The 13,610-nt window shown below is 42.5% G+C and overlaps 1 protein-coding gene across 4 annotated transcripts in view; it reads left to right on the top strand.

The window, feature by feature from the left end:
* The window catches only part of TBC1D8 (TBC1 domain family member 8), a 261,119-nt gene that overhangs the window by 207,055 nt on the left and 40,454 nt on the right, over positions 1-13,610 (top strand). For all 4 annotated transcript variants that reach the window (XM_033949424.1, XM_033949423.1, XM_033949425.1 and 1 more), the window contains exons 16-17: positions 9,567-9,807; positions 11,737-11,802. In XM_033949424.1, coding sequence (XP_033805315.1) covers positions 9,567-9,807; positions 11,737-11,802 — 307 coding nt within the window. The remainder of the gene's footprint in view (positions 1-9,566; positions 9,808-11,736; positions 11,803-13,610) is intronic.

The raw sequence follows: 13,610 nt of genomic DNA, 5'->3' as shown, positions 1-13,610 counted from the left end.
ATTGTGGATATCCTGAAAACCTGGCCTGCTCGAGGACTGGACTTGGGCAGCCCTGCATTAGAGTGTAAGGTAAGCCAGACAATGTGGATCTGGAAGATGTGGAAGAGTGCAAAATACTGTCAGAGTGAAGAATAAGAGGGCTGTAGTCCTGCAACGCTGGTGGAAGTGGTCGTGGTCTTGCGAGAAGAGTGCTGGCATCAAGAAGAGCAGCAGAAGTTAAGCACGGGCCAATTGGGGTAAGTGACAGCGGGCTCAGGTCTCGCGAGAGGAGCGCTAGCGCTGAGAAGAGCAACAGGAGGGAAGCGCTGGTCGCTCAGGGTAAGTGACAGCAGGCTAGGCTTGGTTCTCCTCCAATCCTCCAACGGTGATGTGAGCTGCTCTGTTCCTTGTGCTGCCTTGTGCGGTAAGAGGGCAGGGCCTGGAAAGGGAGGGCTCAGGTCCTAGCTCCCTGTGTTGAGTGTCTGAAACTCAGGTGGAGCCATGCACAGAGGCGACGAAGGCACCAGGGAGCAGCTGAACCTCACTTCTTCATTCATTAGCAGGGACCAGGGTGCCCTCATCCAAACTGCATTGGGGAGTTGGTGGACTGGAAAGGGAGAGATGGGAGATGGATGGGAGAGATGAACTTAGTGGAGATCATGGAGAAGGGAGATGAACTTGGAGGAGAGGGAGAGATGACCTTGGGAGAGATCCTGGAGAGGGGAGATGGGGATGGAAGAAATAATGGATCCAAAAACAGGAGAGGGAGAGAGATGGTGGACAATGGGATTTAAGGAGGGAAGGAACAGAAAGGGAGAGCAGTTGGACACAAGAGATGGTGTGGGGATAGAGATACTGGATAGGAGGGTAGTTGGGAAGAAAAAGGGAGAGCTGGTAGACCCTGGGGAAGGAGGGAGAGATACTGGATGAAAGGGTAGTTGAGAAAAGGAGAAATGGTGGATCTGGGGATGGTGGGGTCCATTGCTGCAGCTGCGGGGATGGAGACGAAAAAAAGGAAAGATGCTAGACCTCCGGGAGAGGGAAGGGATACGGAAGGAGAGGACAGAGATGGAAGATGGATGGTTAGCATGGAGAAAGAAGAAAACGACAAATGGGCAAGAGACCCTGGCAAGTGAGTTATCATAAGACGTTTGCTGCAGAGCCTGGGACCAACATGATTTGAATATTGACCAGACAACAAAAGGTAGAAAAAATAATTTTATTTTCTGTTTTGTGATTACAATGTGTCAGATTTGAAATGTGAATTCTGCCAGAACTGGTTTAGACCGTGAATGTGAGCTAGGATTTAACAGAGAGAGGAAAAGTCTTTTTTACACCACAACGCCAGTATGGGTAGGAGAAGGCCAATGGGGTGAAGAGGCTATAAAATAAACCCACCAGGATGTTTGGGGAAAAAACCCACCCAATTGGGCAGGAAAATCTAATTGAAAAATCAATTCAATAGACTGAATTGAATCAAAATTTTTCTTAATGAATCGGGCAGCACTAGTGTCCTCGATTAGATGTCTAGCGACACCTGATGTAGGCGTCCTATATAGAATCTGGCCTATAGTGCCTCCTATTCAGGAAATGCTACATGAAATCACATGAACTGCATTCTCTAAGTGCAATTGCATTAACTGTGCATTAGTGTGATAGGTATAATTTAGTGTTAAGCCCTTAACAGCTAATGGGGACAGCATTATAGCATTCTGCGGTAATATATCTGTTAGTGTGCATGTAACAGACCACCTGGTGGGGCAGGTTGGCCTATATTTTTAGGAGGGCCAAGATACAAATATACACTTCCATATAACAAGACTTTTATTCTGGTTCGTTTGCCTCACGCTCACACATTATATTGGCTTACCTCAGCTAAATTGAGTCTACCTCAGACCTCTCTTTTCTCCTTGGACCTCTCCCTAACTGAGTCAAGCCTAGGCAGAAATACTGCTCCTTGAGACCTGCCCTTCTGACTAAGCACTCAGGAACCTGTAGTCCTTCTCAAATACACGGTGCCCTCTGCTGCCCAATGGCATAACAGCAGTCCCAAAGAGGGAAAATCCCTCACTTTGCCACATCCTCCCCTCAGCTCACCCCTAATGGGATGAGCGTCTGCCATTCCTAGGGATCCGTTCCTACCACCATGGGGGACCTCTGAGACTACCCCCAAGTCACAGTTTCATCTGGCATTTTTTGCATGCCATGCCTGAATGATACCTCTTAGTGGCTTTGTTCTGGTACAGGCTCTGGGTACATGCCTAACACATGTCCCATGGGTTTCCCACTTTCTGAATTCTTCACTATAATGTCCATTATCTTTTTCCTGGTGACACCCTCATAGGCTTCTAGCAACTCCTTCAGGGTATCGGTCTTTTCAATGATAGTTCTGGGATAGCAATGGGATCCGGAGCTGGCCACTTTCACTCCTGAGGATCCGGTCACCCTGTCCCAGTTGTGGCTCTTTGGATTCCGATTGTTCTTTTGATGCTGAACTGGGTTCTCTCTGAGCCACCTCAATAACAGCTCTAACTAATGCTCCCTGGCATTAATTCCTGGTCCATAGCTCTTGCTGAACTCTCTCTAGTTCTCGACTGGCCAGGTGCGAAGCCTCCCTCATTGCCTCCTTTTCTTCATCTTGCTTTCTCAGCTGCCTCTTTTATTTTTCCACTTGTAGGGATATCTCTCTAATTTGAGTCCAGGCCAGAGCTCTCTGCATAATTTGCCACTTCTAGGTCACTCTCTTTTCCATATTCCAAAACCAGCAATCTTAACCAAGCCCTTATCCGCATAGGTCTCTTGCACTTGATAGCAATACTTTCCAGTTCTTCAAGGGCCTCTTCCTTAGAGAGACTCTCTTGTTTTAACTGTGCTTCCAGCACTGTCACCTTGTCTTGGTGCTCCTGCTCTCTGGTAGATGCAGCTCCTTACAAAGAGGTCATCTGCTGAGTTAAGACCCTGTTTGTTTCTGCAAGCCTGGCACTGGGCTTTGATAGTCCACTCTCTGGGCTTGCTCCATCCACTCCTGGACCTCCTCAGCCAACTGCTTTTCCATTTTATTGTACTGCTTAATGGGAACACTGTTCTCCAACTGGGCTTGCAACTCCTGTACCTGCCTACAGCAGTCCTTCAGTTTAGCTCTCAAGCGGGCCACATAGTTAGCTGCCAACTCCTGGTCATCGAATAAAACAGCATTCAGCCTATACATCTCCTCAAAGTTTTTATTTTGCAGTTCAGTGTTTATGCCCTTGTTTTCCTTCCTTCCCAGGGTATTTGGGCTTAGGCTTTGGTGCTGCCTTTCTCTCAAGCTTTCCTGCAGCTTCTGGTTTTCCCACTGAGCCTCTCTTACCCCCCTTTTACAAGACAGTGAAAGCGGTTTTTAGCACTGGCTGGCATGCTGAATGCGCTGCTCCCGATGCTCATAAAATTCCTATGAGTTTTGGGAGCAGCAAAGAACATTCAGCGCGTCATCCTGCACTAAAAACCGCTTCCATGGTTTTCTAAAAGGGTGGATTAATTCCCTTTTGAGGTCCTCCTTATGCTGATGTGCTCCCCCAAGTAGTGTTTTCAGCTCCTTGCACTCCTTAAGTGCTCTGAAGTCTGACAAATAACATGGCTTCCTCATTTGTGGAGACTTCTTTTTTTTTCTGAAGTTTTCCCTATGCCTTTCCTCCCTGGCTGGCAGTCGTCTCCCCTTGGAGGATTTCTCTACATGGCTAGCCATGTTGCTTGCCACTCCTGTTCCCAAAATCTTGGGTTTTATTTTTCAGCTGGTTCTGCTCTCAGCAGCAACTTTGCACAGGTGTATTCAGCACCTTAATTAAGTCTGTCAGCACTCCTGTTACAGCTTTACTCTCAAAAAATAAAAAGCCTGCATTTCCTGCCCTTACTAGACTTCTTCCAGTCTTTGCTTAGGCCAAAGCTACCCATCTTAGGCCTTGTTTTAAAATAAAACTTGTTCACTTCCTGAGGTCCCACTCCTTCTGGAGTTATCTGGTCAGTTTCTCTGCAGCAGATGCTTAAAAAATCAGGCAGAAACACCATATGTAGCAGACCACCTGGTGGGGCAGGCTGGCCTGTATTTTTAGGAGAGTCAAAACACAAACACACAATTCTATATAACAGACTTTTATTCTGGTTAATTTGGTTTTATTCTGGTTCATTATAATAAAGCTTGGCTTACCTCAGCCAAATTGTGTCTACCTCAGACACCTCCTTTCTCCTTAGACCTCTCTCTGACTCAAGCCTGGGCAGAAATACTCCTCCCTGGTGACCTGCCCCTCTGACTCAGCATTGAGCCAAGCAGTGCAGGGCACTCTGGGACCTATAGTCCTTCTCAAATACATGGTGCTCTCTGCTGCCCAGTGACATAACAGCAATCCTAAAGAGAGAAAATCCCCCACTCTGCCACAATGCATTTTGATTCAAGTTATACAACTCCACTGCTTATCTACAACAGCAAACAATTTGACTTCAATGGAGGAAAAAGCCTCGGGCATGAATAGAGCAGAACTTACGGCTCAGCTTCTAGAACATCGCCGGCTTAAAAAAACCTCCATAACGCTGTGGGAAAATGAGGGTAATTCAACCAAGTGAGCACACTTAACAAACCCCTTCCTATGGGGAACCCACGTTTCATGGCATAAAACCACTTCTTCAGGGCAGTATTCTGCTTTATTTGACTCTGGTTCTGTTGGGATTTTCAGAATGTAATAAATGGTTTTCAATGTTTGCTGCAGTACCTGTGCCCTATTGCCATGAAGAAGTGGTTTTATGCTATGAAACGTGGGTTCCCCATGGGAAGGGGTTTGTTAGTGTGCTCACTTGGTTGAATTACCCTCATTTTCCCACAGCGTTATGGAGATTTTTAAAGCTGGTGATGTTCTAGAAGCTGATCCATATGTTCTGCTCTCTTCATGCCTGAGGCTTTTTCTTTCATTGAGGTCAAATTGTTTGCTGTTGTAGCTAAGCAGTGGAGTTGTATAGCTTGAATTTTTGTTCCTCCATTCCTTTTTATTTTTGAGTTATTTTGACAGTGCATTTTAATGAATTTTGGAGGGAAAAGGTATTGCATGAGCATGGAAACATTTTGCCAGCATGTTCTAGATCACAGTTCTTCAACCGCCGGTCCGCAGAAAATTCCTGCCAATCCGCACAGGACCGGCGAGATTAACTTCTTCAATTTCCTGCCGGTCCGCACAGGACCGGCAAGATCGAGGAGCGCAGGGCCGGAGATATAATGGGGAGCCTCCGACTGTGCTTTCTTCCCTCCCAGCGGCTCTCCTTACAAGTGCAGCGATTCAGGAAGGAAGCCTTGGAGCTTTTGGTGAGTCGGGCCGCCTCTGATGATGCAACTTCCGCTTTCCTCAGAGGCGGTGCGACCCAACAAAGGACCCGAGGCTGCCTTACTGAATCGCAGTGCTGGCAAGTAAGGAGAGTTGCTGGGAGGGGATAAAGCTGCTGGCATGGTGAAAAAAAAAAAGGGACAGCTGCTACTGGACCTAGAGAGGGAGAAGGAGAGATGCTGCTGGGAGGGGAGGAGGGAAAGGAGTCTGGGAAGCTGCTGGGTAAGAGGGAAAAAGGGACAGCTGCTACTGGACCTGGAGAGGGAGAAGGAGAGATGCTGCTGGGAGGGGGGAGGGAAAGGAGTCTGGGAAGCTGCAGGGTAAGGGGGAAAAAGGGACAGCTGCTACTGGACCTGGAGAGGGAGAAGGAGAGATGCTGCTGGGAGGCGAAGAGGGAAAGGAGTCTGGGAAGCTGCTGGGCAAGGGGGGGGGAAAGGGACAGCTGCTACTGGACCTGGAGGGAGGGAGAAGGAGAGATGCTGCTGGGAGGGGAGGAGGGAAAGGAAAAGGAAGAGAGTTACTGCTGGACAGGGGGAGGAGGGAAGGGAGAAGAAAAAAGGAAGGAAACAGCTTGCAGGGAGATTAGAGGAGGGGGAAGGGGAGAAATAGCAATGAGATGGGAAGGTGGGGGTCAGCAGAGAAATTGAGAGGGACAAAGATGCTAGATCTGGTGTAGGAGAGATAAAAATGAAGAGAGCAGTGAAGCTGGAGTGAATCGTGTAAAAAGGAGAGAGGGGCATAGGCTGGATGGAAAGGGGAGAGGGGCATAGAAAGAAGACAAATATCATATGGAAGGGGGAGAGGTCAGACAGTAGATGGAAGGGGCAGATGCTGGATTGAAGAGACAGAGAGGGCAGATGCTGGAAGGAAGAGAGTGAAAAGAAGATGAAAGCAGAAACCAGAGACAACAAAAGGTAGAAACAAATAATTTTATTTCTATTTTGTGATTAGAATATATCAGATTTGAAATATATATCCTGCTAGAGACATAACTGGGGACTGCAGTATTCTGTTAGCATGATATTTCTATGAACTTGGCTTGTTCAGTTTTCTTGATAGTAGAGGGGATATATGTGAAGGGGAGGGGAGACAGGGGTTTTGTTGGTCCGTGCTCTGTATATTTGTATTTATAAAATCACAATTGTTCAGAATATTGTTTCTTTTTATACTTTAATAAAATACGTTCAATATAAAATCATAATTGCGGCTTGTGCAGATGGGATCAGATGGTTTGTGGAGACCGAGCTCGCGGAAATGGAGCATAAACGGGGTTTTTAAATTTTAGTCCTATTAGTTTGCCAGTCCACAAAATAATTCTTTTATTTCTGCCGGTCCACGGGTGTTAAAAGGTTGAAGAACACTGTTCTAGATAATAACAGCTGAGTTAATGTTGGATCACTTAACACTTCCTACATAAGAGTCACTAAGTGATCTAGCATTAGATCCTAGCATTTATCATATGCTAATGATTACATTAGCACAAAACTGACATAAAACATGCCCTCAAAAAGATGAATATTAGATTTTCAGTTAATATATGCTAAAATCCATGTTAATTCTAAATCCTAATACCTAGTAAAACCACCCACTCTTTTATTTAATGTGTTTTCCAGGGATGCCATCAGGGCAGTACTACCAATCCTGCATTCAGGGGCCCGAAGCTGACAGGGGGCCCGGGCTCACCCAGGGTCCTAGGCAGTGTTCCCTCTAAGGTGAGTGCATGAGTGATCGCTCACTATTTTCAGTGGCGTCGCTCATACGCTTTCCCCTGTCGCTCACTCAAGGGCGGGAGGAGGTGAGAGGAAGCAGCGGCGGCGGCGGCGGCCTGTATTTTAAAGTTAAAAGATGCAGCGGCGGCTCCTCTCAAGATCCCCGACTGCATCGGACTTCCGACGCAGGTCGGGATTCGTGAGAGGAGCCGCTGCCATTCTTCAGTGTCCTACAAAGGGGGGGCGGTCCAATCGCTGCCTGGCTGGGCGGAACTTCCTCTCCGACGGCAGAATTCACGTCGGGGGAATGCTGGTTGGCCCGGTGGGAAGCAGAGAGAGCTTGGGGCAGCCGCGGCGGTGGCTTTGGGGCCTGTTTCCCCCGATGGTTGCGGCGGTGGCTTTGGGGCCTGTTTCCCCCGATGGTGGCAGCAGTGGCTTTGTGGAGGGTAGGGAGAAAGAAAGGGGGCAGGCAGGGAGACAGAAGGGAAACAGAAAAAAAAGAAAGGGGGCATCAAGAGGAAAAAAAGAAAGAAAGGGCAAGGAGAGAGGAAGAAAAAGTTAGGGGAGGGAATGAGGTCTGGAGGAGAGGAAGCATACAGGCTGAAAGAAGGGAAGAAAGATTGGATGCACAGTCAGAAGATGAAAGTGGAACCAGAGACTCATGAAATCACCAGACAAGGTAGGAAAAATTATTTTATTTTAAATTTAGTGATCAAAATGTGTCTGAATTTATATATGCTGTCTATATTTTACACTATGGCCCCCTTTTACTAAATTGCAATAGTGTTTTTTAGAGCAGGGAGCCTTAGAGCGTCGAGAGCAGCGCTGGGCATTTAGTGCAGTTCCCTGCGCTAAAAACTGCTATTGTGGTTTAATAAAAAGGATGGGGGGTATATTTGTCTATTTTTGTATGGTTGTTACTGAGATGACAATGCATAGAGTCATCTGCCTTGACCTCTTTGAAAAAAACCCAGAATAGGAATGATAATTAACATTTTCTCAGCGTATAGTGTGCTTTGTGTTTTTTAATTTTATTGTTGGTAGATCATTTTGACTTGGTCATTTTAAAGTAGCTCGCAAGCCCAAAAAGTTTGGGCACCTCTGAACTAGAGCGTTGAAACTGTGTATTTCTATTTTATCCCCTCTTTTACAAAACTGTGGAGCGTTTTTTAGCGCCAGCCGTGGTGGTAGCAGCTCTGATGCTCAGAATTCTATGAGCGTCAGGGCTGTTACCACTGTGGCTAAAATCCACACTACAGTTTTGTAAAAGGGTGAGGGGTTAGTTTGTGATGACATATTCCATACTAGGCGAAGGTGTTTTCTGTGTTCTGTGTGTTCGAAAGACATGGTTTTCTGTTAGGATTGACGGTGTAGGATTGATCTGTGCTGGTCTGGCTTGTTTAGTTTTACAATGTAAGATGCTGCCTTTTCCTAGGTACTCATGTGTGACGTGTGGTTTGTTACTAAAAATCATGTTTTTCTTACAGATGGGGGGGGTGGGGTGCCAAAAAATGATGGGCCCCGGGTGTTACATATGCTAGGTACGCCACTGTATGTAAAGATACCAGAAAGCTGGCGTAGCAAAAACTTTAAGTAAATTGTTATTCTTCTAAGTTTTGAATATTTAACCCTCCCACAATCTCACGGGCACTCGTTTCAAGTTTCAAGTTTATTGAGATTTTGATTTAAACGCAATATCAAATATTTTCAATGAGTATAACAAAAATCAATTTGGGGAAATAAATAAAACCATTTGAACAATAAACATACAAACATATCCATAGATGATTAAAATTACATAAGGAGTACAAGGATAAACTACATTTGTTTAAAAATGCGTCCTCCGCACCTGCTCATAAATTTGTGGAGTATGTAACTTGTCGCTCATGCATATTTTTTTTTGCACATACCTCATCAATCCTTAGAGGGAACATTGGTCCTAGGCCACCATAGCACAAATTCCTGTATTATGCTTCTGCTGTGCACAACAATAAACAATAAACACTGCTGTCATACTTTTTTTTTGTCCCCTGCCGATTTCCTGATAGCACCCCCCCGGACAAAAGTGGGGGGGAAGGGGTGCGTGGGGGGGCCCAATAGGATTGCTCAGTAAGGGGCCCAGAAATTTCTGATGGCGGCCCTGGTGTTTCCTTTATGACATGGCTGTTCATCTTGTACATGATGCAAACTAACCCCCCCTTTTACAAAAGTGTGGTCGGTGCATTGAATGCTCTGCACTGCTCCAAGAGTCATAGAGTTCCTATGAGTATTGGAGCAATGCAGAGCATTCAGCGCGACAGCTGGCTCTAAAAACCTCTTCCGCACTTTTTTAAAAGGGGAGTAGATGTGTATTTTCTGTGTCCCTACAGGTATTCAACAAACATTTTGTAAAATTCTAGGGAAATTGCGCAAATTCTTACTTGGAAATCCCTTTTCTTACCCAGAGGAGCTATGCAAAATTTACCTTTTCAATAACTTTGCTGTTTGCCCAATATGTTATGCTTTATTATTGCCCTTTGTATTTCACTTTTAGAAAGAACATTTAGTCAGCTGCTACTGGGGAGTGACTGGTTCCATAATTCAGCGGCATGATCCAAGCAGACCATATGCGGAACATTACAGAATTGATTCTCAGCAGTTCACTGATCTGTACAAACTTGTCTCATCATGGACATGTGGCTCACATACTGATATTCTGGCTGAAAGAGCTTTCCGGCTTCTTGATGAAAATACAGATGGACTCATTGAATTCAAAGGGTTCATCACCTTCTTAGGTACTACTTCTGTGAAATAATTTATTAGCTAGTGCATTTATCTGAAAATAACCATTGAAAGGCTCATATGACATTGCAGAATTGGAACAAAAAATATTTTACTAATTAGTTTAATAAGCATAAAGTTGGCTGATTTTGAATTGTCTTTAACATATTTACATTTTTCTATGCTGATGGTATAAGATGTAATCTAGGGAATCCTATAAATGGCATTAGGAGTTAGATGCTAATTCCGGACCCATTTGGGGCAGAAATGCATTCTAAAGAATGCAGTGTGCCAAAACAGGGCCAAAATGGCAGATCAGCATGGAAATACATTTATATGCCCAGTGCCTGAATGTATCCAAGTTCAACTGCAAAGGGGGTGTTCAGTGGGAGGCATGATCAGGTCAGGGGCATTCCGGAAAATAGCACAAAGTAATATAGTATACTACAGATGTGCACTTAACTTGTGTACCAGGAATTACACCTGTTTTCGTTTGGTGTAAGTCTTCACGCCCAATGTTACGCTGTAAAAAGCGCTCATCCCTTAGTGCCCTTTACTGAATAGCATAGAGTGCCATTTACTCAATCTGACTCCATATGTTTTATCTCATATCATTTGGATAGTCTAGGATACAGTATGCAGCATAAGTGTATCCTTTGCCAATAATATGTAGTGCCTTGCCACTAAAAATGAAAAAAAAAATAAAACTCTATTCTTTGATAAAATTTTGTTTATAAGAAGTGTACAATGCATAAATCCCAAGTATTGATATTTTTTCACAACTCAGGGCTGATAGTATAATTCATAAGCAGTACAAGTAGAACATTGCATATTCCATGTATATTATAAATTTTGATTTAGAATTGTAATTGATTCTTGATTTATGATTCTTCCCCTCCATCATTCTCATATGATTAAAAAAACTGAACTTGTGACATAGCTTCTGTTCTGGAATTTCATTTAAATTTTTATATCTGACATTTTCCCATCCTATACTATCTTTGTGTATAGATTAGATTGTACTTCGTATCTCAAAGTGTGTGCTGATTGTCTATTCTTTCATTTTATTGAAATCTTCTGCTTTTAGCTGCGACACTTCCATTAAATACCCATTTGCTCAAACTCAGGTTTCCACCATTCACCAGGACCCCTGAAGAAGGCAAAGTTTTGCCAAAACACAGCCCATGTAGGGTCCGGTTTTCATTGCCATTCCTGGGAGCAACTAGTATATTGCGATATAATTTTAACATATACTTTTGTATCTGAAAACTTACAATATTGTTGTTATTATGTGAGATTTTGTTATTATATGAGATTTTGAACATAATAAACTTTTACCTCGGAAGACTCCTGTCACATCCAGGGACTATTTGTTCCATAGGTCTCCCCATTCTTTGTGTTGTGTTTGCTTCCCTCACATTTCTTAATACCAGAATTGTCCTTCTTGTTTGTACATGCACAAATATAGGCCGCCTTTACTAAGGTGTGGTAGAGATTTCTACTGTTGCTCAGAGCGCTAAATGCTCCAACGCTGCTCTGACACTCATAATAATTCTATGAGATCGGAGGATTTAGCACTCCAGGCCAAAGTATAAAACCTCTACCGTGGCTTAGTAAAAGGGGGGGGATAATTAATGTTGGGAATTAAGACTAAGTACATTTCTTGTAAATATTAAAGCTATCAGGTTTGTTAGTGTAAAGAGGTTGTAAGATGGGGTTGAAGCAGAAATTTATAGGGCCAATTAAAAATAATTTTACAGGTTGGAGAGCAAAGTGAGAAATCATGCAGGCAGCTGTTTAAAATATATTAACATATTATGAATACATTTTAGGGAAAACAAAGCAGAATAATATCTGTGTAGCTATTCATATGTGTGTAAAAACTCAGTGGCACAGCCGTGTCATGACGGCCACACTTACATGTTGTTTATTTTTTCTTGTAGATGTTATATATTATGGAGACATGAGTGAAAAAATTAAAATCTTGTACAAACTTCATATTCCACCTGGTAAGAAATATGCTATGGGAAGAGCAAACTCTGGGAAGAGCAAACTCTTCTCAGCAGTATATGAAAGAAATATAGTGATCTACTTTGAAAGCTTTATTTAGCAAATATTTTTATATTATTTCTTGTCTCTTTAGTATGAATTTTATAATCTATCAGAGAAGCAATATAAGTACAGGTACTACCACTAATCAAGATGAACCATTTATGTTTGGAACATATTCATTTCAGGCAAAATTGTTCATTTGAGCACTACACGTACATTGAATTTTGCAGTCACTGCCCCGACCTTATGGAATTCATTACCTACCAAATTATGCAATGAAAACTCTCTAGAAAAATTTAAAAGAAAACTTAAAACATTCCTCTTCAAAGATGCCTTTAATCTTTAAAACCTTTTATGTCTAATCATTACAAGTCCTCCTTGCTCTGGCTCTCAGATGAGATTCCCCCTCCTCTTGTATTGTCCCTCCTTGGATTGCTTTACTATTTTAAGATGGATTTCCTACTTCCAATCCTTTTGTCCCGGTTAGTCCTGTTAGTCTTATGTTCATCACCCTTTTTTATAATTATTTTATAATGTAAAACCGCTTAGAAGTATGATAACCAGTATATCAAATTTTTATTAAACTTGAAACATGACCATAAGTGCCGCTGAAACATCCATGTGATTTGCATTTGTCTTTTAAAGCATTTATGAGATGATGCAATATCTTTACTTCTGTAACTGTTGCTGATCCTCCTAATAAACAAGTTTCTTCTTTGTCAAGAAAGAACCACATTGTATAATACTCTGTCTTATAAGTTCCATTCTTAATCCTTTGAGATTTGTTCAAGGCGTGTTAGTATTACTAATTTTTACCCAGTAAAATTTAGCTGATAATGAGTCACCTTCCCACTCCATCACATTTCCCTTCCTACCTCATTCTAATGGCTGCAAAATAGGATTGTCCAGAAAAACATAAAGTTGGAGAAACTTTGCTAATTGAAGATTTTTCCATGAATTTTTATGTGCTTGAAAATAAAATGTGGAACCAGTTCCTGGGCTTCAAAGAGTATAAAATTGTAAAGTTTATTAATACAGGAACAATTCAAAAATATCACAAATATCCTAAAAATCAAATTGATACAACATAAGTCCACTGCATGAATAGTAGCCAGACCGTACACGGGCTGTGTTTCGGCTTTTTAAAGCCTTCCTCAGGTGTACTAAAAACAATGATATAAAAAAACAGGCAACATGTATACAAATTGAAACGTGAGTAAAAGGAGAAAAAACAAAAAAAAAACAAATTAGAAAATCAATCGATATACAATCCAAATGCACATTAATATATCCATTGACATGTTCTTGTGTTTAAAAAAATTTATAGACTAAAATTATAGTGACAAGCATGAAAAACAAATCTTATGACCATATGAATGAAAATGTTAACATGACCAATTGTTAACATGACCAATTTACACACAAACATCCAGATGTTTGAGATATGGTTATATATGCATGCAGGCATACCAAAAGAGAATAAATTAATTTCTACATTGACTAACCTTAAAATGCAGTATAAGCCCTACAGACGTAAACATAATAATCTTTAAAAAATGCGGTCATGTTTAAAATATAAAACATATAGGGCTCCTTTTACAAAGGTGCGTTAGTGCCTTAACACGCAGAATAGCGGCGCTAAAATGCCACTACTGCCTCCTTTTAAGCAGGCGGTAATTTTTCAGCTAGTGCGCGCTAATCTTGTGCGTGTGCTAAAAACGCTAGTTTACCTTAGTAAAAGGAGTCCATAATGTCAGTAAAAGCA

This window comes from Geotrypetes seraphini, chromosome 6 (assembly GCF_902459505.1).
Source record: "Geotrypetes seraphini chromosome 6, aGeoSer1.1, whole genome shotgun sequence".
NCBI lineage: Eukaryota > Metazoa > Chordata > Amphibia > Gymnophiona > Dermophiidae > Geotrypetes > Geotrypetes seraphini.
The sequence above is the reverse complement of the archived record's forward strand: the minus strand, read 5'-3'. Positions and strand labels throughout refer to the sequence as shown.